Below are 27,543 nucleotides of genomic sequence, written 5' to 3'. Positions count from 1 at the left end.
ACACGAGCTTATAATACATTCATCACCGGGGTAATTTTTTTCATTAGTCCAGTGTTTGTGTTTGAACATTTTTCTGTGCTTCATGTTTTTCTTTTAAAAATACAGATTTTATGGTAGAAAACGGCTCTGTCTTTCTTCACCCCACCCCCCTCCTTGTTTTTTTGTCGTCAGGCATCTGTATGGACACGTCTCGGCGACGGAGGACGATAACATGGCGGCCTCCTTGCGTTTGGGTCGTCAGGGAATGTTATTTGGCCTCAGACTGAATAATTTTAATAAATGTTTAAGGTCGACACACCAATGGCAAGACCAAGTCAGACACTTCTTTCGGTCGCCATGGGTACTCGGTAAGTGTTGACAGTTTACCAGGTAAATGGCTGTTGCCCTTTCTGTGCTGACAATCGCTGGCATTTGCAATCGTCACTACCCTTTAATGGTGCAACGTTACTTTGCTCTCGTTTTGTCATGGCATGACAGATAGCAGCAGTGTTGGTAAATGAGAGGGTTGGCATGAGTGTTAAACGAAAAGTGTGATGGTTATTTTTTGCAGTTAACTGTACGGAAATCTGCTAATACCGCTTTCTAAATCACTTGGATTATCTTGCATCCCTCCAACCAGTCCTATTTCTCTCCCTGTAAGCCAACTTCCCTCATCAAAGCTGTGTCACATTTGTAGCAGTACCATTAAATGTTAAAAAAAGAATATTAGCTCCAAAAAGTTCTAACAGTGAAGCGGCAAGGAGGAGAAAGAGTGAAGGTAGATGAATTTAAATACGTAAGGTCAAACATCCAAAACAATAAACAGTGCAAAAGAGAGGTGAAGATAGTGTAGACAGGGTGCAGATGAGTGTCAGATGTGATTTGTGATAGTAGAATGAGTGAAAGGGAGGGTTTACATGATGGCAGCCAGACCTGCTGTGACGTAAGGTCTGGAGACAGTGACACTGACTAAAAGACAGGAGACAGAGTTGGAGATGCTAAGATTTCCATTGGGAGTGAAAAGAATGGACAAAATTAACACTGAGTATATCAGAGGGAGAGCTCAAATTGAACGTTTTGACAAAGTTAGAGGCGAGGCTGAGATGGTTTGGATATATTCAGAGAAAAGATAATGGATATGTTGGGCAAAAGGTATTGAATGTGGAGCTGCTTGGCAGGAGGAAAAGAGGAAAGACCACAGAGGATGTAGTGGAGAAGATACAGACGGTTGGTGTGACAAAATCGGACGTTGGGGATAGGGTGCTATGGAGGCTGATCTGTTGCCATGACTCTTAAAGGGTTCCAAATGTGGTATATCAGAACTCTATTTAAAGGCAGCTTATTGAGAAACCTTAAACTAGCTCTTTCATGATGATGTTGTTTTAGGGCACTGGCACTTCACTATTTGCAGATTTGAAGAGATGCACTGAAGCTGTTCTGGTGGAACTTGTTGTGCCCATGATATGCCCATGATTCCCACGCTTAATTACATTTTTGTTTTCCCATTGTGACATGTAAACATGTCAGTGATGAAAATAAAATATTCAGTCCCAAATTCACTGTGAGCATATGGATTTCATATGGAAAGTTACACAGATGTCATTCTTTGACAGTGAATCTCATCCAGAAATAAATCTTTAAGCATGAAGAAGATAAAATATAAACAGACAGATTTTCTGTTTTTGAGTACTGAAGCAACACGTATGACATATAAATACACAACTCTTTATACATTGAAGTTTTGCACCACTGCCAAACATACAGCAGGTGGCAGCAGCTCACAGTTTGGCTCAAGACCACGCAACATGAAACAAAGGCCATGTAACACCCTCAATAAAAACTAACATACCAAAAATTTGAATCATCGAATCCCCAAATAATTTCATTTTTTATTTTACATTACATGTATATAACTTTAATCAGTTTAAGTTGACTAACTCGACTGCCTGAGTTTTATTATGTAAGATTAATTTAAAGTGTGGAGTCAAATGGAAAGGTTTTTTTTTTAACTTTTAGTTTTTGGTTTTCTTTTACCTGTTTGGGTTAATCTTGTTTTCTGCTAACAGAAGGTTTAATTAAAAAAAATATATGCATAAAAAAATTCTATTATAAATTACTGTAATATGTGTGTAGTTCAGTGAACATAAAGAATGTGTAAAACAAAGGGCTATGCATTTTAAGTTGTACGGTGTTTGAGCTCTAAACCTTATTTTTGTTGCTTTCAGCTTTACTACCATATGTAGTAAAGCCGTGATCTTGGATGTATGTTTTCTTCTGGCAGCCTGAAGCTCTAGTGTGAACTCTGGCCTTCTGTGTGACTACAGATGGTGACAGTTGGGGACCACAATGATACAAATGCCTCTGCAGCTTCTGGTGCGGTGTCATCCAGGAGCACAGTTGTATAAGTGACATGGCAGCATTTTCATGGTACCGCTGTCTCTTGTGCTCTGCTGCAAGTTGAACATACTGACCCCCAAGGGCTTTGTTCGAGCTATTCAGTGTTACTTCTGAGCTTGTTACTTGATGCATTTTGACATTCACATATTTTAGATGAAATTGCAAAACCTTACTGGAAGGGCTAATTTTTTTTCTCTTCTGAAAGAAGGGGGGTGGGTGGGGAGGTGTTTTAAATTTAAGCTAATGAAACCCTTGACATTATGTGTCGTCGTAAATCATATGTTATTTTCTTTCTCTCCTCTAGGCGTCACTCCACTCAAAGTGCAGATGCCCGCACTCTCTCCAACCATGGAGGAGGGAAACATAGTCAAATGGCTGAAGAAGGAAGGTAAAGAAAGCACATGTTGACAAAAGACTTCATTAGAAAATTTAACAGACACTCATCACACATTTGTACTGAGCTTCTTTGACAGATTTTAAACCTCTGTGCGTTTTAATGTGTTATCCAAAGGGACAGATGCTTCACTTTTCTTGTACTTGTAATATCCTCCCCTGTAGTGCTTTTGTAAATTGAATGCTCAGTTGGTTTCCAAATATATTCAGTTCTTAAAGTAAGAGAGGGAGGCCTGAGAAATGGGTCACCTGAGGGCCTCTGGTGGCTAATTGGCTCAAGGACCATGGCAGTCATATCAGTCACTGTTTAGCAACTCTGCATAGCCAGGATCCTTAGCCACACACTAATTTATCAAGAGGCCAGATGCTGAATTCTGATTGGCTTCTCTGCTGTGTTGCTATGTGCTGTGACTTGACGTTAGATGTGAGTTTGTTTGTGTGTGAGTGAGTAAGAAAGGTGGAAAAAAACAGATGAATTATTTAAGAAAAATATATCTACAATACTACAGCTGCTTGAACTCATATTTGAACAGGATCTATCTGAAAGGGTCAAATGAATCCTTTATCATTTTTTTCAGCAAAACATTGAAACAATAGTGAAAAGGTTCATTTTAGGAGAATTTATTTTTACAGGTATTCTTGAGTGAGCCATAGCATTAAAACCATGTCTAATATATTTATTACAGTAGTGTGCAGAAATCACACTGATGTAGACGTCTCCAAAAAGTCTCAGACTTTACATAGTTAGGTGCAACAAACTATTAAAGCGTGCAAAAATGCATGGATGCACACTATATGTGGTGTGCTATATTTGTACATTTCTAACAAGCTTGAAAGTCAATATTTGGATTTTGAAGGATTCAAAGCCAACCATTCGAAACAGTGCAGCACCATGCTACACTAAATCTATATGAATTTGAGAAATCGGATAAGCTGGATTTGTGTACTTTGTTGCCTCTGCGTCACTGACAGTCCTGGTTGTTGTTAATAGATTTTTGTTATCGCTTTTTATAATAGACTTTTTAGCTCAAATCGAGCTACATATGCCATTGTACAGTGCCATTGTAATATCACTTAAAAAGGTTTAAATTTCTGTGGACTTGGCATAGATGTTCGCTTGATTAGATCAACTAATTAGATTTTGATGATCAAGGATCACACTCACTCTGTCCATACTCTAGAATAAAGTCCTAATTATGACAGTACACAGTGTTTAATATGGTAAATGATTGGGCAATTACATTTATATCTAAGAGGTCACATTGACTATGACATCATAATGTCCTGAAAAAAAAATGCTGAAACTTGATTGGTGGTAGATGAATTCTTCAGCAAGGCACAAGGCTAGTTTTGTCATTATGTCCATTGCACTCAAGTAGAGCAAAGGTGAAAATGCCCAGGGTCACCTTTTTTAATCTTTATTTGTGCACATTGCACCTCACCCCAGGGGTCATGTGGTGTTAAAACCTCATACCAATCCAATCTGTATTAACTCTCAGGGGCTTCCAAGATCAATACTCCCTCTGCTCTTCCAACCTTCCCCCATTTCTTTCCAACTAATCTTTCCTTAACCTACCCTATTTTTGTGTTTGTTTGTTCTTTCCTACACCTCATCCTGCCTGAAATAAATCCTATACATTTAGAAAATTATTAGCAATTTTGCAAAATATTTTTTTAGGCATGCTGTTTTCAAAATTTGTGCTACACTCCCATGTTATGTATCCTCTCACAGCTGATTAAAATGTGACCAGATATCAAATTTGGGTAACCCTTTTTCACGCCCTGGCCTTGGGGAAGCCAGAGCGCAACACAAAAATGACCTACATTTTATAAACCTTATCTGTTCCTACCACTTCCTGTTATCACACAGCCAATAAGAAGATTCACTCATATTGATCCTGGTCTTGACTGTGTCCGTGAAATTGATTGAAATTGACTGCAAAAGCCGGTTTTTGGTTTCCCTTTTTTTTTTTTTTTTTTTTTGCCAAAGAACTGACAACATCAATTTGTTTCTGTCTTGACTGAAATCCCATTTAAGTTGCAAAAAATGTGAATTTTCTTAAGTATCTGGGCATTACAGAACCAGTGGTTCCTAACTGCTATCCTATTTCTTTGCAAATCAGATGATAATATATTCCAGCTCTTTCATGAAGTGGACTAGTGAGAACCTACTGGGACAGCCAACGATCTTGTCTTCTATCAGACTTGCTGCATTTTCAGATCTCACATTCTTTCCCATGAAACATTGATTGGGTCTTTCATTTGATATGTAAGCTGGAGGAGAAACGTTTTTTGCATGAACTTTTTGTTCTTTGAGTGGAATTCCTTCATTTTCATGCAACAAATATGTTCTCTTTGTGTATAAAGTGCGATTCAAAGTGCTACTGATGATTGTGATTCATGCATTCATGATAGAATGAATAAAAGCTGCACTTCCACAAAGGTCCGAAACACTGCCAGAAAATATAAAATTTGGTGTTGAAATACCAAACAAATGTTTATTTTATTATCTGAAAGTTCTCAGATGTGTTTTACGTCTTCAGGTGAGGCAGTGGCAGCAGGTGATGCTCTTTGCGAGATTGAGACTGACAAGGCTGTGGTTACCATGGAATCTAACGATGACGGCGTCTTGGCGAAGATATTGGTGAGTGAGCAAAAATACACATGTAGCTGTTCTAACACAGATTATTAGAAAAGGGAATTTATTTGCAAAGAGCAGGCATACTTGGGCCTTGGGTATGATTTTGTTACATAAGTTATTAAGTGGAAGGTCTGAGGATGTGTTTAGATGTGTGTGCGGTTGTTAATGTTATGTTACGGAATCGTTTAAATTAACGCAGGATATCATCATCTTTTAAGGCTCCTTCATTGACTTTGCTAATTGGCTGTGCTTGTTAAATAGCTTTCACTTTCCAGTGACAGCAAAGGTGCCTTTACTGACAGATATTTCTTTCTTTCCATCCCCCAAGTCTGCTGGCTGTTTGAATTTTTAATAGGCTGCCAAAGACCAACCGATTAGTTTTCTTTTATCAGTACGCCATTTTTTTTTCTCTCAGAAAGATAGAAAATATTTTTTATCTATTGCTTTATGAATACATGTTTCTGATTTAATGACTTTGTGCAAGGGGAATCAGAGGTAATTTCCCAATAATTTCGGCAAGATTTGCCTTAATTTAAAAGAAAAAATAGGAATAGTGGTTGGGTATTTTCTGCGTATGTTCCTGTAAATGCACAAAACCCAAAATATTGCTTCATGTCACAAAGAGTGCCTTATGTAATTATTATACAATATGTTCTCTGGCTATGTAATTTTGGATATGCTCAAGTTGTAGTGACGCCTGGGAGCAAGAGGGTTTAATTAGGCAATGTGTTTGAAACCACACCAAAAACAAATACACAGCCAGTTCTCGCAAGCAGATATACTCACAAATATACACCCAGATACACTGACAATTCGGAGTATACGATAGACTAATTTTTCAGTTATAAACCTTTTCATTATATATATATGTGTGTGTGTGTGTGTGTGTGTGTGTGTGTGAGAGAGAGAGAGATATATATATATATATATATATATATAGATATATATATATATATATATATTTTTATGTCTTCACTTGGTTGCACTTTTTCACATTCCCTTACTCCATCCTTGTCTTAGCTACTGTGGGGATGAAGTAGTTTCCATAGCAACCATCAAAGAATTGGGGGTAGGGGCTTTAGCTGGCGGAGATAGATGGTCTACATTAGATAAGCCCCCAAGCTTTCATTCTATCAGTCTGTGACAAAGAACTTGTGTATTGGAAAAACCAGCAGGCTTTGGTGCCGTTTCAGAGATTTGTATTTTCTTCGTACATGGCATGGAAATGTGGCACTTTGTCAGGGTCAGAGTGCATTAAGGCCTTAGAGGTGTAATTGTGGCTCTCCAAACACACAGTGGGTTTCTAATTTATAGGCTATGATAATTACCTGCAGCTGGTCCAATCCTGTACAGACTAAAGCAGACATGAAACTTGTGCACCACAGGGTTTATTTATGGGGGTCAAGTACTGCTATGGCACACTACCAATTTCCAGCCATGGCTGGCGCGCGTAAGGGAAGAGGAGATGGATCCTGCTCGTGTTATGATATTGAACACTAGCACAATGGATTACTGCATCTTATTAAGTGATACACCAAATACACCAATACACCAAAGAAACGCATGACAAGCAACAGGGATGGGTAAAGGGTGAGAGACAGCCGATGTAGACAGTACATCCGGGCCTGCAGCCTATGCGCTGGTCTCCTTGATCCACTGTCAGCATCGGAAGGGAATAAGCGTTGAAGGTGTTTGGAGGGGGGATGAGTGTACATCAGCATGTGTATATATGTCTGTGTGCGTTTGTGTGTATGTGTCCAGAGTTCAGCTGAGACAGTGTCCTTTGCCCTGCCAGGCTAAGTAAACAGTCTTCCAGCCAACCCAGGTGGCCTTGCATAGAATGGGAAGAACAGTCTAAACACAGTCCATTATCAGGGTGTTGTTGTTCAGCTCCAGCCTTGAGACCGCAGCTGGAGCCAAAGGGGTATCCAAATGAAGTGATGGTGGTTTTTACTAACAACTCATATGAATTTCAAAGCTGTTCTAACAGTCCAACACTGGTCTCTCAATCTCCCGTTGGAGAGCCGTGAGCGTCTCCATGATGTTATCAAACTTACGCTCCGTGATGTTGTCATTCGTGTGCTCAAAGAGCTGATTCTGAGAACTCACGACCGCAGTGAGCTTCTCCAAGATGTGATCCAATTTGCGCTCGAAGGTATTATTCCGAGCGAGCCCCTCCAGATGTAATCCAGTTTGCACTCAGAGGTCTTATTCTGAGGGTTCACGGCAGCCGTGAGCTTCTCCAAGATCTCATCCATGCTGCACTCAATGAGCCCATTTTGAGAAACTCACGCCTCGTCCCATCGTTTCAATCTAGCGGGCAGCTTGTGGGGGTTTGAACAGCCGGTTCCGCTTCCTTAATTCTTCGATAAACCAGGGCCAAGCCAGCTCCGATCAGCAAGAACCCTGTTATCATGGTTCCGAATAGGTAGATATCTTCAGCACTCAGGCTCACCCGAGCCCAGACTTCTCGTTGAGAAAAGGGTGTCAATTGCATTCAGGGACCAGTTGATCAAATCCATAATTCTCTTTTAGATTTTAGAGAACAGGCTGTGAGAGAGTGTTCCAGGGAAAAGTAATACAAAAAACACGAGACTAGACAAGGACACAAGAGGCTAAGCAGGGAAGCTAAGGGAGAGGAGGAGGAGGAGGAGAAAAGTGCGACCGCCTTCGTCAAGAGCAAGAGCAGTTAGGTGGTGATTAAGACCAAAAGTAAATTGCAGGAAAGATTTAGAGGAAGATTCATGAATCAATGAATTGATAAGGATGTCCAAAGCATTCTGCAGCGCTAACCTGTCAAGTTTGTCATTTATCACCCCTCCACATGTGTGATTTTTATGTGGAAGAGCTTAAATTGGACTGTCAGTCTGTTTGATAAGTTGAAAGATATAACTGCCATCTTCTTTTTGCATTATCTGTCATGCTCTATTGATCAGAAACAAACCTTGCCTTACTAACTAAACTGTCTCATTTTCTCTGTTTTTGTGTTCCTTCTGCAAGTAAACTGCTCATGCACTGTATAATCAAAGGGTCCTTCTGAGCTTTGTGTTCATCTTCTTCTGTACACTGTGTATGCCAGTATAGCCTATAACAATTGAAAAACAGACCTGAAGTGGTCGTTATCAGGTAACCTATCTAAAAAGTTATACAGCTGTAGCATCCAGCAACTGTCATTCTGAGATTATTGTCAATAAGCTGTTGAAAGTCTCAAAGGGCTTGTATTGTTGCATAAAAACATTATGTTGAAAGGTAAGCCTCATAAATTTTCTGGTTTTGTAATATCATTAGCCGTGCTGAAGGTTTCATGAGAGGTCTCTTAAGGGCACTATGTGAAATCTATACCTTTTTTCACAGGGCAGTGAGAATAGTGAGTCTAACGTTTCTGCAAAATCCTAAATTGCAGCACCATTGTAAGCTGTAGACATTAATGCCACGTGCTTCACGTTTTTCACCGATAGCTGACTTCGTTTTTCACACAGTTGCCATACAAAAGAGAAGTAAGTAAAACAAAGAAAAATAGCCTGGATAATAAAACTTGATTTGTGATATTGGGGATAAAACACACACATGTGAGTTCACTCTCACAGCTGTGGGAAACCTCCCTGTGGCAATTATGCAATCTCTCCTAGTAGAAACTGTCACAGTCACATTAGATTCAAATGATTACCTGACATGCTCTTTAAGCTTCAAATAATGTTGCAGATAACAATAAATTTCCCATCTGGGACATAAGAGTTACACAAAGTAATTTATTAAATATGGTTATTCCCAAATGTGGTCTGAAATAAAAATGCCTCCAAATATATGTAATAGGAAAATTAGCCACAAAGTAACTGTCCACGCCTCACCACTGCAACTTTCCATACCATCTCTTTAATAAGTCACAACAGCAGTATTCCTTTGATTGGAGAGGCTTGTGGGTCATGAAGACGACATGAGGATAGAAAAGCAGCAACGATTTAGAATATAACTTTCTTGCAGTGGAGATGGATTTGTTCAGTTACCTTAACTGTATGTACATGAGGTTAGAAACATAATTTGCACTTCCCATAGGTTTTGGTGTTCCATAACCATTTGATGGCAGTGTTGAGTCCCGCATCACCGTAGTGCACGAAGCATCTGTTTATGCAAATACATACAATGCCTGCCGTGAACATTGCATGTGATTTTTACTTCAAAGATCCACTCACGTGCTTTGGCAATGGTAGTATTTTTTGTGCGTGTGCGTACACGATACACTGTAACAGCATTACTGATTATTAGCCCTTGAATGCTATCAGCAGTGCTGGTTGTGTGCGTCTGCATAATGTAAACTTGAAATAAATATTAAGCAGTATTTACTATCACTTAAGAAGTTATTTGTGTTGGTTGACAGAGGGGAGTTGGTGGAGTGGCTACAAAACAGCGTTAAATCCATAGCCTACTACCACAGAACTATTGTACTAGACTGCAAATTTTCACCTGCTGATGTGTTTCCTAGAACACAATTTAAATCTATTACACACACAAGAACTTTGGGTGGGTTATCCAAATGAATGAATGAATGAATGAATTTGTGTTTCTGTCTTGATACATTTTGTTCTTTTATTTGGCCTGCACATTGTAACTTATGTGTTTGTTTTCATAGAAAAATCCTTTTCATGATTGAACATGGATATTTGTGGAAATTTGCAGAACAACATATTACCTCATCTTTCACCTCCCACTCGCGAGCAAGGACACTGTGGGGTCATTAAATATGAAGAATAAGTCACGCATAGGCTTAATGCACAGTTATATAATGCAAAAAATACATTTTTAACCTGTCATTTAAGGATTATGTTTTCTTTAAAACTTAATGTTTTACCATATGGGGCAGATTAGTAGATGTGAGTTAATATTACTTTTTTAAAAATCCTACTTTGATTTTGCAAGCCTAAAGTAAGGGGTGGATTATGTTTACAACGTTGGCATTATGATGATAGATTGCATTATTTAATTATTATAATATTTAATTATTTTCTTTATGACTATTTATTGGTCAGTTTTTTTTCTTTGACTCATCTGTGATCCTGCTGGATGTTTAAGTACAACAACATAGCTATATGTCTGTGAAGGTTCTCAGTCATCCAGGTCATCGTAGTCAAAGGAGTTTGCAAAGAAAAGCGTCTGGACTTCTTTGAGTTGCTTGAAGACGTTTCACCTCTCATCCGAGAAGCTTCTTCAGTTCTAAGGTCAAATGGCCGAGAGTCCCAGATTTAAACCCAGTGGGAGTATCCCCCAAAGAGGGACAAAGGACCCCTGGTGATCCTCTAATCACATGCGCCAAGGTGTGAAAGCGGGTGTGGGACCTAATCAGCCAGGGTTTCGGGTGAGCCCATTGTGAAACCTGGCCCCACCCTATCATGTGAATTCCTGAGGTCAGATGGCCCAGGATGTGAGTGGGCGTTAATGCGTCTGGGAGGGAACTCAAAACTGGATTATAGATGGCAGACAGTTGGTGTCGTAAACCACCGCCTCTGTTCAAAGATGGTCGCTCACAGTGGACATAGATGGCCTCTTTCACTCCTCTTTCAAACCATCTGTCCTCTCTGTCCAATATGTGAACATTGGCATCCTCGAAAGAGTGACCTTTGTCCTTAAGATGCAGATGGACTGCTGAGTCTTGTCCTGTGGAGGTGGCTCTTCTATGTTGTGCCATGCGCTTGTGAAGTGGCTGTTTGGTCTCTCCAATGTAGAGGTCTGGGCATTCCTCACTGCACTGTACAGCATACACCACGTTGTTCAGTCTGTGTTTTGGAGTTTTGTCTTTCGGGTGAACCAGTTTGTGTCTGAGTGTGTTGCTGGGTCTGAAGTACACTGGGATGTCGTGCTTGGAGAAAACTCTCCTGAGTTTCTCTGATACACACCGCTACATAGGGGATGACAACGTTGTTGCGTCTGTCTTTCTTATCCTCCCTCGCTGGTGTCTGGTCTTCTTTTCTGTGCCTCTTTGCTGACTTTATGAACGCCCAGTTAGGATAACCACATGTTTTCAGTGCTTCCTTTACATGTGTGTGTTCCTTCTTTTTTCCCTGAGGCTTGGAGGGAACATGTTCTGCCCGGTGGTGTAGGGTCCTGATTACTCCAAGTTTGTGTTCCAGAGGGTGATGGGAGTCAAAGAGGAGGTACTGGTCCGTGTGTGTGGGCTTCCGGTAAACTTCAATGTTGAGGTTGCCATTCTCTTCAATGTGCACAGCGCAGTCCAGGAAAGGCAAACAGTTATCCTTTGTGTCTTCCCTGGTGAACTTGATGTTTTTATCCACGGCGTTAATGTGCGCAGTGAAGGATTCCACTTCTTGTGTCTTGATTTTGACCCAGGTGTCGTCTACATATCTGTACCAGTGGCTGGGTACTCTCCCTTTAAAAGAGCCAAGAGCCTTTCTTTCCACTTCCTCCATGTAAAGGTTGGCTACAATAGGTGCACAAGCAGCTACAAAAAGAAAGTTATAGCTTGCCTTCAAGACCTTGAAAAGGACAAAATCATTGACCGCCTCAAATATCACCGGCTTTATCCAGGGGATGCCATACCCTGCATTTATGGACTTCCTAAGATCCACAAGGAAGGGGTCCCACTCAGACCCATAGTCAGTAGCATAAACTCAGCCACTTACAACATTGCGAAACACCTTGCTACCATCCTGGCACCTCTCGTGGGGAACACCCCACACCACATCAAGAACTCCACCGACTTCACCGACAAGGTCCAGAAACTTACCCTGGATCCAGATGAAACCATGGTGTCCTTTGATGTAGTCTCTCTTCACTTGCATACCCACCACGGAGGCAGTGGAGACTGTCAGAAAACGACTACAAGAAGACAGCTCCTTGGAAGACAGGACCAACTTTACACCCGATCAGATCTGCACACTGTTAGACCTCTGCCTTACCACAACATACTTCAAATACAACGAAGGCTTCTACAGACAAAAACATGGCTGTGCCATGGGCTCCCCTGTGTCACCTATTGTAGCCAACCTTTACATGGAGGAAGTGGAAAGAAAGGCTCTTGGCTCTTTTAAAGGGAGAGTACCCAGCCACTGGTACAGATATGTGAGCGACACCTGGGTCAAAATCAAGACACAAGAAGTGGAATCCTTCACTGCGCACATTAACGCCGTGGATAAAAACATCAAGTTCACCAGGGAAGACACAAAGGATAACTGTTTGCCTTTCCTGGACTGCGCTGTGCACATTGAAGAGAATGGCAACCTCAACATTGAAGTTTACCGGAAGCCCACACACACGGACCAGTACCTCCTCTTTGACTCCCATCACCCTCTGGAACACAAACTTGGAGTAATCAGGACCCTACACCACCGGGCAGAACATGTTCCTCCAAGCCTCAGGGAAAAAGAAGGAACACACACATGTAAAGGAAGCACTGAAAACATGTGGTTATCCTAACTGGGCGTTCATAAAGTCAGCAAAGAGGCACAGAAAAGAAGACCAGACACCAGCGAGGGAGGATAAGAAAGACAGACGCAACAACGTTGTCATCCCCTATGTAGCGGTGTATCAGAGAAACTCAGGAGAGTTTTCTCCAAGCACGACATCCCAGTGTACTTCAGACCCAGCAACACACTCAGACACAAACTGGTTCACCCGAAAGACAAAACTCCAAAACACAGACTGAACAACGTGGTGTATGCTGTACAGTGCAGTGAGGAATGCCCAGACCTCTACATTGGAGAGACCAAACAGCCACTTCACAAGCGCATGGCACAACATAGAAGAGCCACCTCCACAGGACAAGACTCAGCAGTCCATCTGCATCTTAAGGACAAAGGTCACTCTTTCGAGGATGCCAATGTTCACATATTGGACAGAGAGGACAGATGGTTTGAAAGAGGAGTGAAAGAGGCCATCTATGTCCACTGTGAGCGACCATCTTTGAACAGAGGCGGTGGTTTACGACACCAACTGTCTGCCATCTATAATCCAGTTTTGAGTTCCCTCCCCAGACGCCTTAACGCCCACTCACATCCTGGGCCATCTGACCTCAGGAATTCACATGATAGGGTGGGGCCAGGTTTCACAATGGGCTCACCCGAAACCCTGGCTGATTAGGTCCCACACCCGCTTTCACACCTTGGCGCATGTGATTAGAGGATCACCAGGGGTCCTTTGTCCCTCTTTGGGGATACTCCCACTGGGTTTAAATCTGGGACTCTCGGCCATTTGACCTTAGAACTGAAGAAGCTTCTCGGATGAGAGGTGAAACGTCTTCAAGCAACTCAAAGAAGTCCAGACGCTTTTCTTTGCAAACTCCTTTGACAACAACATAGCTAGTTCCTTATCCTCCTAATTGTCCTCCTCATCAAATTGAGCTACATGTTTAGAGGCAGCTCAATAAGGACATATGGTTTGAAATGAGGTCCAATGCAGCAGTTGAGCACACTATGTTAAGCTTTGGCCTTTCATTTAGACTGTTCAATATGTGAGGAACAACAACTCACACAGCCTCGGGAGAATGGGGAAAAAGCTTGCTCTGGATTTGGCTTACTTCATAAGAACATGGTAAATCAATAGTTGACAGCTTTGAAGAGCACATCATCCAGTGCACTCGACGAACCTATTCCAGCAGAGTTAGATTCTTCAAGAGTGGCAGAAAATGAAGTGTTGTTGTCACTGAGAAGGTGGCGTCATTTTCAAGGGATCCCCTAATAATTCCTGGCAGGTTCATCTGTTCAGTGACCACAGGTTAAGTGATGAATGCCACTTTTCCCACTTTCACTTTCCCTTCATCTATTTCAAAAGAGCCATTCACCTGCAGTGTTGCCTGTAATTATGAAATTATTGAACCAATTTTGCTAATACCCCGCCCCCCGACCACACACACTCTTCAACTACCATTCTTTCTCTCTGTTTCTACAGATGGAAGAGGGTAGTCGCAATGTGCGCCTTGGCACTCTCATTGCTCTCATGGTGGAGGAAGGGCAGGACTGGAAACATGTAGAAATCCCCTCTCCAGATGCTGCACCTCCATCTGAAGCTACACCTGCTACACAAGCAGCTGCTACCTCGGTTGTGACCTCTTCTGCTCCCTCTCCACCTTCTGCACCAAAACCAGTCACATCAGGACAGTGAGTGTCACTTTCGCGTTTGTTTGTTTGTTTGTTTGTTTGTTTGTTTGTTTGTTTGTTTTGTTTTGTTTTGTTTTTGCTTACTGAAATTACATCTGTCAAATGTATAGTTTAATAAGTCTGATGTAGAGTCCATAGACCTTTATTCACTCTACAGAACAATCCTTTTAACCCCTATTGGTTACACGACGAGCTTGATCAGAATTTCATGCTGGTTTTTCCATTGAGCTCAATGTGCTTACACAGTAGGTCATTGTGGTTTCTAGCAGTCCAATTTGATCAAAAGTAGATAAAGTGATTCCGTAGCCTTAAGATACATAATGAATGAATGAGCTATCTTTTCTTGTTTACTGCACATTGTGCTGGTTGGATTGGATTTTGCAGTATCTACCACCATGTAATATGTTGAATGAGATGATCTTTTTCTGTTCACATTTCAGAATGTGTGAGATTCTGCCCCTATTTACACAATAAATACTGTGGTAAAATTCAAAGGAACCACTCCCTAACAAACGGAACTTGTTTTGCAAAAGTTTTTTGCTGAGCACATTCACATATTCAGATTTGTACTTTGATAACATCACTGTGGCAGGGCCAAAAGGTCAAGCATGGATATGCTGTGCAGAAGTCTTGTCTAGAGTGGAAAATACCATTGACAGTTAAAGACTTTTTTAACTGTCAGTATAAATATTTGTAGATGTAAAGTTATCGTGTACATTGTTGCATTAGTTAAATGAACCATATAAGTGAAACCAATTTCCGGACTGTGTCTATAGAGCCCAACTGGCATCTATTAGCTGATATATCAGTATTGGCCTTTACAAAATCTGATAAATGAACAAGTAAAAAGAAAAAAAAGAGAGAGGAAAAACATAATTCAGTCATCATATTACTGGTAGTGTCCCACCAAATGGGACACTACAAATTCCCTGTTGGCAGCGCATGTCTGTAGGCAAAAACACAACAACCAGCTCATCTGTTCAGAGCGTGCTCAAGGACTCATGATCAACTGCACGTAATGAATGTTAAAGAAATTTCTTTATCTGTTCATTTTATTGTGCTTGAAACGAAAAAATATTGACTGATATGTCAGAAGAAAGATGTTAAATTACACTATTAGTCTTTATAGTTAAGCAATGGAGTTCAGTGTCACCACATGGTGTTGGGTAAGCCGTCCCATGTAAAACTCATTTGAAGTTTCTCTGCAACTACCTTGAGGCTACCAGATGAGGTCTTTAAAACCAAAAGTTTTGAGCCACTCTCTCGTTTTCTTTTCCAGGTTACGTCTGAGCCCAGCAGCACGACACATTCTGGACACTCACGGTTTAGATCCAAAACTGGCCACACCCACAGGCCCTAGAGGAATAATCACAAAGGAGTAAGTGCCTAAATGACACAACTTTTTTTTTTTGTTGTTGTTTTTTTTCTTTTGTTTTACTTAACTGGCTTAACTTTCTTTTGTCTTTTCTTTTTTTTTTTTTGCAAGGTATGTGGTGCTTAAGGCAAGCATATGGGATATATACCTTCCTGTAATAATAAACTTCTGTGCATCAGTCAGGCTTATCCATGATGGAAAATTTAAAACTTCTTTTTTTTCTTCTTTTTGTTGACGGTTCCAACACTACAGCCTATGACGGAATGTAATGTCATATGTCCCACACTGTGATTTAAATGTTTTAAATGTTTATGTCACATATGACTTATAGCTTATGTTTTAATCTTTGATTTCCAGTTGTTTGAGTGTTTGCACACAAACCTTGAATTGGCCAGTGATTATAGAGATTTTAGCAAACATAATAGATTCAGAAGCTAGACAAAACTCATATGCAGATCAGTCTGAAAGGTCAAGAGTTTAAATGAAAGGAGTTAAAATGATCAGTCTCAGTTTTTGCAAGCACTGTACTCCGTTTATGCTGTTAGTGATGTATCAGCTTAAAAAGAATTGTTTGGTATGGTAATCAGTCACCATAACGTTGCAAAATTTCTAAAGGAAGGAGATGTTAGTTAGAGGAACAGGTCAATGTGGTTGGAGAAATTACTTAATTTCTGGAGAAATTAAGTAATTTCTCCAACATGGTTTGAACTGTCAGGTATTTAAATCTTGTGAGTTCATGCAACAGAAAGTGGCAAATGGACAAGGTTCTGATGGCTACCTGCTGTCAGTGGGGACCTGATTGAATGCTCTTGTTACCCAACTAACACCCTGCTGGGGGATCTCATTAAGAAATTTCTGTTGCCATAGCAACCCAGTCTCTGGGACACACTGGTGACCATAGAAACACAGACCATATGCTTACAAGGGCGTGTATGTATTAGACAGTAACGGGAAGTATGCATGAAGTCTTTTAAACTAAATGCTGTAAAGAATGATTATTCCTAGAACTAGGCTGGGTTTTTCTTTTTCCCATAATATAATCCTTCTTATAATTTTACCACTGTGATTTAAATGTTTTCAAGATATCACCAATTTTATTAACAAGTGAGTTTAAGGCTGCAAGAAAGCTTAGAAAACCTATTAGGCACTTGTTTTGTTTTAGCAATCCCATTCTATAGATGTGCATCTTGATTGCGAACTAAAAATTGTATATAAATGTTTCTTAACAGCAAACAAGTATGATATGCTGTTCTACACTAGGTACATTTAAATATGTATTTTTTAAATGTATTTTTAATACAAAGCTATATTAATTGTCTATGTTATAAGCACAAACATGCTGGGTGCTTTGTGTGTCAGCATTTCGAGGTTGTGAAATTGTTCGATTAGTGATGCAGTTTTAATTGTATTTCATGTGGTTGCTCAGAGACCTCTCTTTAAACCTTCAGCTGGGCTCCAGATTTGCTTGGACGCTTTGGCAGAATATTCACTTGATGAAACTTAAGCTGCCTCATTAACTCAGAAGGTCCTCAGAAAAGAAAGGCTGAGGCTGAAAGAAAATCAAATGAAGAGGGACTCTTTCAATTAAAAATTAAAAGGCTAACCATCCTTCTTTTATTGAACAACGTGCTCTTCAAAGAGCGATCAGAAAATCAAACGAAGCAAGCAAAAAGCTACAAATACAAAGCTTTATTTCTAAGGCATTACCTAGCTGGTATCTACTAAAACTCTGCAGGCAAGGCTATCACTGCCGGGGGTGATACAAAATATTGGTACAGAGGCATACTATGTTGTTTACTTACTGATAATATCAGTAAAAGCTTGGGGGGCCCGGCCAGTTTTACTTACCAGACTTGCCATTTCCCTACTCCTTGTCGTGGGATTTACCAGCTAGAGAAGATGTTTAACAAGTGGTTTCTTTGCTTTTGTTTTTAGCCTTTTACTTTCCACCAGTGACTTTTTTGGTTGGTGCAGTATCACAGAAAGGCATATTTCAAGTATATGGTATATATTTAGGGAATAATAAATATTTAGGGAGACTAAAACCAAGTGTTTTTATAACGATTTGACATAAGCTTTGTGCTTTCTTGAGTAAAAACAGACCCAAATTCACATTCAATTTCAATGCTAGCCGGTTGTGGCATAGAACATAGAGCAGGTTGTGTAACTGACAGAAAGTCAGCGCTTCGATCTGCTAGTTTGTGTATATTCTGCATGAGTTTCATCCATTAAAGCATAAGTGTGTGAGTGTTAGCTTAAAACGCACTTTGTCATATAAAAAAGTGCTTGTGTGTGAATGTATGTGTGAAAGAAAGGCTTATAGTAAGAAAGCACTTTGAGTGCTGAAATAGATTAGAAAAGTACTGTGTAAGTACTGGTCAATAATCAACAGCAGGCCTTTAAAGCAGAAAGTGTAAAGACAAATGCATTTTTTCCTCTTTTTCACCGTTGTCATTAACAGTGATCGACTCCAATGCTGTGACAGCTAATTAAAAACCAGCACAAGCTGTGTTTGTTATATTTTCACAACAGGAATATATGAACCCTGTGATAATCCAGGGGAAATATCATTTCTATGTTCATTTTGATTGCATTAGTGAAAAGGATAGCCAGTAATTCTGAAACTTTCACATTGCTGTGCATTTGAAGTAGCTTTAGTTTGGGAGGCCTATACTTATACCAAAGTGTTCAGTTATTTAACCCCTTTTACCTTAGATGTTAACACTTAGATGTAAATCTAAACAAATTTTTGTTACACCCTGATTTGTAAACAATATTCTAATCAATAATATAGTAATATTGTTGTTTAATTTCTGAGTTTTGCAGTGGAAATGTGCTGTTGAATGTGTGCTTGTGCACTGATGTTATTTTTAAAGCTGAAATCATTAAGAAAACACTAGTCAGACTGCACTCTGATCCTCTATTACACTACACTTATTTTCAGTAATACGTCATTTTAATTTCCCCTGAATTTAACAGCATTGATTTCTTTTTTTGTTTGTTTGTTTTTAATTCATCATCCCTGCAGTGTGTTCAGACGTGTCTTTTCATGTGTGCCTGTGAGTGCTGCCTCTGTGCCTTTTTAATATTCCAGTCACCTTCTCCTAGTCTTTCAGCAGCTCCTTTTCCTTGGCTGTCAGTAAGGATATAAATGGTTGGTGTGAAAAAGGCATGGCAGAAAGCCACATTTACAAAAAAAAAGGTATCTGCAGTGTCATCTTTAAGTGGCCCCTGTAGGTTCCTGTTGACTTGAATTGGATTTATTCAATAACATAAAGGTTTTATATGGGACTTTCATAATACTTTGTGGTATTGAAATTGATAGCCCTCTGTAATCAATAAACACTCTCTGTAGTCCTTTGTGGTTAGCTGAGGGACTTGCAGGCTGCCCCTTTCCCTCTACAAACACATACTTTTATAGGTAAAAGAAAGGGGAAGAGCAACTGTGCCAGACGGAATAAATTGGCAGCTGTGGGGCTTTGGCTATTCCTAGCGCTATGCTAGAGGTCAGAGGCAGCTGGTCCAGACAAAAGACCGCTTACATAGCCGATGAACTAGAACTAAAGAGCTACAAACAAGTACACCTGATACCTGCTCCTTCCAACTCTTACTAGTAGGATCAAAATTATCCAGGGCTGTTTTCTTAGTACCACCTCTCTTTTATTGCCTTTCTCTTCCCATTTTAGTTCTTAGCATAGCAGTCTTTAATATCTTCAATCACTTTCTCTACAACGTTTATGAAACCGTAGGCTGTTAGAGAGAAATGTTCATATAATGCTCAGTGATTGATGTAATTATAGACTATAGATTCTGTGTTTACGGTAATATTATTACCTCGAGTTTCACAAGTTGTCCAATTTAATCAGCTGTCTTGGTTGTCTGATATTGCCCACAAAAGCCTTGCTGAACAAAACGTATTGAGCCTTTTTTTCCAGTTTGAAACAGAGCTGCAAAGCTTGTAAATTGGAGGGCTGCTGAAGGCATGTCGTGGGACCTATGGCCTGGAGACTAATGTGGAACCATTACATTTTGACTAAAAGAGCCAAAACAGCTACTTTAGTTTGATTTAGAGCTATATTTATATATTTTTTTGTCATGCTGCCTTTAAATGCCTTCAGTTATTGCATAGTTTTTATTGTTTGTCCTTTTCAGAGTTTCTATTAATTCTAGTTTCTCATGCTGTTTGTTAACTTTTGTAAACCAGGCGCTCTTGTCTAAGGTAATGCTATTTGAATAAATTGCTTTAGCCTTTGCTTGCTTTAGCACATTAGCCACATGTTGGAAATTTTCATTTCCTGGGTTACCATAGTGACAATTCCACATCCACATTTTACATCTGCTTATTCAAATGAGTCCTCGAGATAGCGTGATTTTAATCCTTAACTTTAAAGGTTGAACTATGAGCCTTGATGAAGGGACTGTGTTATTATGTTATATCAAGTTAGTGTAGGATGACCTGCAAGTTGTATACAAACAGTTGTTTAATGTGCATGCAGTGTTACATCAAAATAATTAGTATACAGTGTTTGATAGTGTTTTTTTCTGCTTAAAGTCAGGCTGTCCATGACTCACTAGGCTAGAGGGAAGTCTACTTAGACCAAAGGTTTTGAATAAGCTTTCCTGCAGTTGGCACCGGATCCTACCCGTGCTGATGGTGTTTGAGAATGGACGATTCTCATGATTCCTTTTCTCCAGAAGAAACTGAATGTTACCTTTTCAAAAAGCTGACAAAAACAAAAACCAGATGACTGTTACTTGTAGCGCAAATAGAAACATGTGGATGAATAATGCATTTTTATATCAACTTTAGTTATGTAAGTGTTGTTTCACACAGATGAAATTGTGTTAATAACAGTCAAGAAGAAAATATTTTGATTTGTTTTTTACATAAAAAATTAGGTCATCATTTGATAAATGAAAAAAATGAAAAAGAAAAGGGTTATTAGAGGTAATAAAAGATATCTGTTATCTCTTTAACAGGCTGGAACTGAAAATCAGGTGCAGTTCAACAAAGACTGAGCCAAATAAAGCTGGAAAAAAATCATGATTTTTTTCAAACGAGCATGTTTTCATTGTCTATTTGGATTGTCATGCGGTGCCATCATAAATATTGATAATTGATAATTGATATTGAGTTCCTGTTTCTCTTTATTCTTTATACTTTATTGTGTGAATGCCTCACAACTGCTCATAACTTCTATACTTTTTGAGATATTGAATTTTTTTTGCAATATTTTTGCCCATTGAAATGAATGGAACACATTATCCATCTGGTCACTTATTTCTGCTTGCCTCAGCTGTGTTTTAGCTCAGTGAGATGAGCAGCCGTTCTCAGACTGGGAGGCCCGGGTTCAAATCCCACTTATGGCATTTTTCAGTTCACAGTTAAACTTTTTTAACTCTTTTCAACACAAATTTAAGCGTCTTCACCCCCTTTCAGCAAAAACTCAGCAGCTTCTGCTCATTTAGCAGAATTGTCAGTTTCTCCATCTCTTTCTTTTGCGAGAACGAGTTTGGTTCAGTGAGATGAGTAGCCGCCTTGAGACCAGGAGGGCCAGGTTCAAATCCCGTTCATGGCAACATTTCTTCTCACCTCTTTTTAGTACAAATCTCAGCTTCTTTATCCCTTTTCAGTAGATTTTTTTGCTTTTCACCACTTTTCAGCAAAAATTTCTCCTTCTTCACCTGTTTTCAGCAGAATTTTCAGTTTCTTCAATGCCATACAATTTTTGCACCTTTTCATGTTTTTCATTTATTTTCAGCAGACAGCTTCAGCGTTACAGCATCCACACAGCATTTTCGCAGGAAATGCAACTTTTTCTAGTTCTAGTTGCTTCCGTACGTTTTTTGGCCCTTAACTACTCCCTCAGTTTTCAGCCGATTTTCTCAGTTCAAACTCTAAACTGTTCTGCTCTTTCTACTAATGCCGGCTATGACTTTTGGTGTTTATTACTATTATACTTTTTAAAATATTACACTTTTTTTCCTTTAATTTGTCCCATTGAAATGAATGGGAAACTTCCACAATTCTGCTAAAACTTGCTTGTTTTTGAAACTCAACTACATCCTCATACTTTCATGTAGAAACTCCATTCAAACTAGAGCTGGGTGATAGAACGATAACGATATGTATTGCGAAATAACTTTTTCTCGATAGAAAAATTAAACTATTGCGATAGGCCTCATCTCTCTTGTCCTCTTGAAAAAAAAAAAAAAAAGAACACCCAATCCAAATTTAGTAGCACAGAACCGAACCAATCACAGCCGCAGCGTCACGTCACGTGACTTGTTACGTACAGCACAAGTGCCAAGGCGCACATGTGTTGTTTGCAGCCGTGCTGCCCAGGTAATGAAGGAAATGAGTTTGCCGACTAGAGAAAAATCAACCGAGAGCTTGGGCGAAGGTTACCGAAAAGAAAACAGATGATGGTTCCAATGCCAGAGAGCTTGTCGAACTGAAGGGCCATAGAAGTTCAGTGTGAAGGTATTTCGCTATTTCAAGTCTGACAAAAACAGAGTAAGCGGCAGACTGTAAATTGTGCCGAAAAGCAAGTCTAGAAATACAATAAAGCGGTGATGCTCAATGTCTGACTGAAAGCGCTAATTCGTTATTCGGCTTTTGTCAGACTAAAGTCACTGTTAAAACTGTTTGAAAAGCTAAGCTATACAACAAGGAGAGATTGAGAATTTCCTTTTAGTTCTCAGTTTATTTGATATTGACAAAGTTAGTCAATTTTGTCTGTTCTTCTGTAAAACAAACTAAGATTTATTTTAGAATTAATATTTTGTTTCTAAGTGGAACTGACAATTTAGTAGTCTGTTTTGTTTGTTCTATTTTGAAACTTAAACGCTTTAGCGGTTGCCTTTTTTGTAGTTTACAATATTTGCCTTTATTTATCTGAAACTGAAGTCTCATGTTCCTTAAGTACATCTACCCTGTTGAACTTATTATGGGAAATAAATATTTAAATCAAAACAAGCTGCTGATTATTTCACATTTTACTTGTGAGCAACGGCACATTTAAATCTTACAAATATAGTTATTTGGCTTATATCGTGATATACAGGGAGTGCAGAATTATTAGGCAAATTGTATTTTTGAGGAATAATTTTATTGTTGAACAACAACCATGTTCTCAATGAACCCAAAAACTCATTAATATCAAAGCTGAATGTTTTGGAAGTAGTTTTAGTTTGTTTTAGTTTTAGCTATTTTAGGGGATATCTGTGTGTGCAGGTGACTATTACTGTGCATAATTATTAGGCAACTTAGCAAAAAACAAATATATACCCATTTCAATGATTTATTTTTACCAGTGAAACCAATATAACATCTCCACATTCACAAATATACATTTCTGACATTCAAAACAAAACAAAAACAAATCAGCGACCAATATAGCCACCTTTCTTTGCAAGGACACTCAAAAGCCTGCCATCCATGGATTCTGTCAGTGTTTTGATCTGTTCACCATCAACATTGCGTGCAGCAGCAACCACAGCCTCCCAGACACTGTTCAGAGAGGTGTACTGTTTTCCCTCCTTGTAAATCTCACATTTGATGATGGACCACAGGTTCTCAATGGGGTTCAGATCAGGTGAACAAGGAGGCCATGTCATTAGTTTTTCTCTTCTTTATACCCTTTCTTGCCAGCCACGCTGTGGAGTACTTGGTTCAATGTGATGGAGCATTGTCCTGCATGAAAATCATGTTTTTCTTGAAGGATGCAGACTTCTTCCTGTACCACTGCTTGAAGAAGGTGTCTTCCAGAAACTGGCAGTAGGACTGGGAGTTGAGCTTGACTCCATCCTCAACCCGAAAAGGCCCCACAAGCTCATCTTTGATGATACCAGCCCAAACCAGTACTCCACCTCCACCTTGCTGGCGTCTGAGTCGGACTGGAGCTCTCTGCCCTTTACCAATCCAGCCACGGGCCCATCCATCTGGCCCATCAAGACTCACTCTCATTTCATCAGTCCATAAAACCTTAGAAAAATCAGTCTTGATGTTTCAGCTTGTGTGTCTTGTTGAGTGGTGGTCGTCTTTCAGCCTTTCTTACCTTGGCCATGTCTCTGAGTATTGCACACCTTGTGCTTTTGGGCACTCTAGTGATGTTGCAGCTCTGAAATATGGCCAAACTGGTGGCAAGTGGCATCTTGGCAGCTGCACGCTTGACTTTTCTCAGTTCATGGGCAGTTATTTTGCGCCTTGGTTTTTCCACATGCTTCTTGCAACCCTGTTGACTATTTTGAATGAAACGCTTGATTGTTCGATGATCACGCTTCAGAAGCTTTGCAATTTTAAGACTGCTGCATCCCTCTGCAAGATATCTCACTATTTTTGACTTTTCTGAGCCTGTCAAGTCCTTCTTTTGACCCATTTTGCCAAAGGAAAGGAAGTTGCCTAATAATTATGCACACCTGATATAGGGCGTTGATGTCATTAGACCACACCCCTTCTCATTACAGAGATGCACATCACCTAATATGCTTAATTGGTAGTAGGCTTTCGAGCCTATACAGCTTGGAGTAAGACAACATGCATGAAGAGGATGATGTGGACAAAATACTCATTTGCCTAATAATTCTGCACTCCCTGTATATCGTTATCACCTGAAATGAAAAAAACATATCGTAATATGAAAAAATCTTATATCGCCCAGCTCTAATTCAAACTTTAAAACGTTCTCAAATTATTGGGCTATTCCTGTGTGATTCAGCTTTTTCATAACTGTTACCGTTTTAATTTAATGCCTCTTTAAGTTTTTATTTGCAGCTTTGTGATTTTTCAGAAAATACATGCGTTGTTATGGTTGCTATGCAATTAACTCAGAGTGAGCACTGGTCCTTTCTGAAACTTCTCTTCATGTCCGAACAACTTCTTGCTGCTCACTCAATTTTCACTCAACCCCCACAAATTGTACATCAAAACGTAGGAATTTTTGCTGGCTTTCAGAAAATGTCACTATCACTGTTGTGGAAGTTACAGATTTTTATCAAATCGCCTCAGAGCAACACGAAGTCTGAAAACTCTCCATAGAAAGTCAATGGAGAGTCTGTTCAAAATCAGCTTAACAAAGCAAAGTTAGGACATGAGGCTTGTGCCAATTCATCTTCAGACACTGCTGACACTCACAGTTGGAGCAGTTTTTACAGTCATCTTACCGTTGAGCCATAAATTACGTTTGTTTGAGGGGTGGAAATCTATCCTCCTCTCAGTTTTCAAACTCCGAAAATGAAGCTGTTTCTTCTCTCGTCATATCTCTGCGACAGAGGTACAAAGAGCAATGAAAATCGCAGTCAAAGTACACCAAAGTCAAATTTTATCAGAATTTTCAGCTTTTTTACCTTTTTTCAGTTAAGTGAGAACCAGTTTTGCTCAATGAGTAGCTGAAAAATTTCAGCCTCTTCTGCTCTTTCAGAAGAATTTCAGCTTTTTCACCTCTTTTCAGAACTATTTCAGTGTTTTCACCTGTTTCTAGCATACAGTTTGTTAGGTCTAATTGTTGAATGTTGTCATTGTGTTTCTTAAATTTGTACAGTCTTAGTTCAAGCAGTATTATCAAAGCCATTCCTTTGATCCTGAGCACCTCTAACCACTTTGTGTTGGGGGAGGTTTTATTGTAGATACATCCTATCTGAAAGATCTGTTTCTTGTGTTGTAATCTTCCTGCTTTTACGACCCTTTGGTCAGCAGGAGGTCTCACACACACACACACACACACATTCTTACTTACATATAAAGGTTCACACATATACATACAATGCCTTAGAACCATGTGGTTGTTGCTTTGCTGTGTTTTGTGTGAACTGTCTCTCAATAAAAGGCAGCGAGAGGAGGCCGGATTTGGGGTCATTTTCGTGCTGGACACCGATGAGGCCTCCCTTGCGCAAGTAATCGATCGCTGACTGTCTTGTTTTCATTCATGATGAATAAGTTTCTAGAATTAGCGGGTTTGTGGGAACAGACCCAACACAGTTATGCTTCTTCACCTCGTTTCACAACAATTCAGCTTCTTCGGCCCCCCCTGCATATTTTTTCTCTCATCATATCTCTTGTTGGGACAAGAACTGCTTTGGCTCAGTGAGATGAGTAGCTACTGTGATTGCTTCTTTCTGTCTTTTCAGCAGAAATTCTGCTGATTCACCTCTTTTCAGTACAATGTTCTTCTTCTTTCCGTTTTTTTCTGCAGAAATTCTGCTGATTCACCTCTTTCCTGCAAATTTTTCAGCTTTTCACTTCTCAGCACAAAACTCAGCAGCTTCTGCTCATTTAGCAAAATTGTCAGTTTTTCCATCTCTTTTTTTGTGAGAACGAGTTAGGTTCAGTGAGATGAGTAGCTGCCTTGAGACCAGGAGGGCCAGGTTCGAATCCCAGTCATGGCAAATCTCAGCTTTTTAGCTGTTTTAAGCAGAAACCTGTTTTCAGCAGAAATTCTGCTGATTCACCTCTTTTCCGCGCAACGTTCTGCTTCTTTGCCTCTTTTCTGCAGAAATTCTGCTGATTCAACTCTTTTCAGCAGAATTTTCAGCTTCTTTCCTGTTTTCAGCAGAATTTTCAGCTTTTTAACCTGGTTTCAGCAGGATTTTCAGTTTTTTCACCTGTTTTCAACGGAATTTTCAGATTTTTTACCTGTTTTGAGCGGAATTTTCTGTTTTTCACCTCTGTTCTGCACAAAGTTCAGCTTATTCAACCGTTTTCAATAAAATTTTCAGCTTTTACACTTCTTATCAGTTACCTGAAAACCAGTTTGGTTCAGTGAGCTGAGCAGGTGTTCTCAGCGCGGGAGGCCGGGGTTCAAATCCAGCTTATGGCAAAAGTGAAAGTTTTAAACTCTTTTCAACACAAATTTTAGCTTCTTCACCTCTTCTCAGCAGAATTTTTAGTTTTTCACATCTTTTCTGCACAAATTTCAGTCTTCAGCTGTTTTCAACACAAATTTCAGCTTCTTCAGCTCTTGTTTGCAGATTGTTCTCCTTCTTCTGCTTTTTCTGATTCCACTGCAAGGCATTCACACAGCATTTTCGCAGGAAATGCAACTTTTTCTAGTTCTAGTTGCTTCCGTACGTTTTTTGGACCTTAACTACTCCCTCAGTTTTCAGCCGATTTTCACCGTTCAAACTTTAGCAGAAACAGCAGAATTTTTTAATGGGTGCTATGACTTTTGGTGCTTATAACTTCTATACTTATTGAGATATTGAATTTTTTATGCAATATTTTTTGCCCATTTCTGCCACATTATCAGTGGGGCCACTAGTTTTCCTTGCCGGTTTGAGCTGTGTTTTAGCTCAGTGGGATAAGCAGCCGTTCTCAGAGCGGGAGGCCCGGGTTCAAATCCCGCTTGTGGCAACAATATTTTCAGTACTCAGTTGAACTTTTTTAACTCTTTTCAACACAGATTTCAGCTGCTTAACCCCTTTTAGGCACAAATTCCAGCTCTTTCAGCTGTTTTCAGCAAAACCCTCTTTACAGTAGAAATTCTGCTGATTCACCTCTTTTCAGTGTAACGTTCTGCTTCTTTACCACTTTTCAGCAGAATTTCTGCTGATTTACCTCTTTTCTGCAGAATTTTCAACCATTTCTCCTCTTATCAGCACGATTCTCAGCAGCTTCTGCTCATTTCACCATAATTGTCAGTCTCTCCATTTGTTTT

At 39.6% G+C, this 27,543-nt stretch overlaps 1 protein-coding gene across 1 annotated transcript in view; it reads left to right on the top strand.

Moving 5' to 3' along the window:
• The first annotated feature begins 180 nt into the window (after positions 1-180).
• pdhx (pyruvate dehydrogenase complex component X) overlaps positions 181-27,543 on the top strand; it is a 40,595-nt gene continuing 13,232 nt past the window's right edge. The window contains exons 1-5 of the mRNA XM_031728621.2: positions 181-347; positions 2,681-2,764; positions 5,313-5,413; positions 14,306-14,514; positions 15,794-15,892. Coding sequence (XP_031584481.1) covers positions 212-347; positions 2,681-2,764; positions 5,313-5,413; positions 14,306-14,514; positions 15,794-15,892 — 629 coding nt within the window. The 5' untranslated portion in view covers positions 181-211. The remainder of the gene's footprint in view (positions 348-2,680; positions 2,765-5,312; positions 5,414-14,305; positions 14,515-15,793; positions 15,893-27,543) is intronic.

Source organism: Oreochromis aureus, linkage group 7 (assembly GCF_013358895.1).
Source record: "Oreochromis aureus strain Israel breed Guangdong linkage group 7, ZZ_aureus, whole genome shotgun sequence".
Classification (NCBI taxonomy): Eukaryota; Metazoa; Chordata; class Actinopteri; order Cichliformes; family Cichlidae; genus Oreochromis; species Oreochromis aureus.
This window is presented reverse-complemented; position numbering and strand designations above follow the sequence as displayed.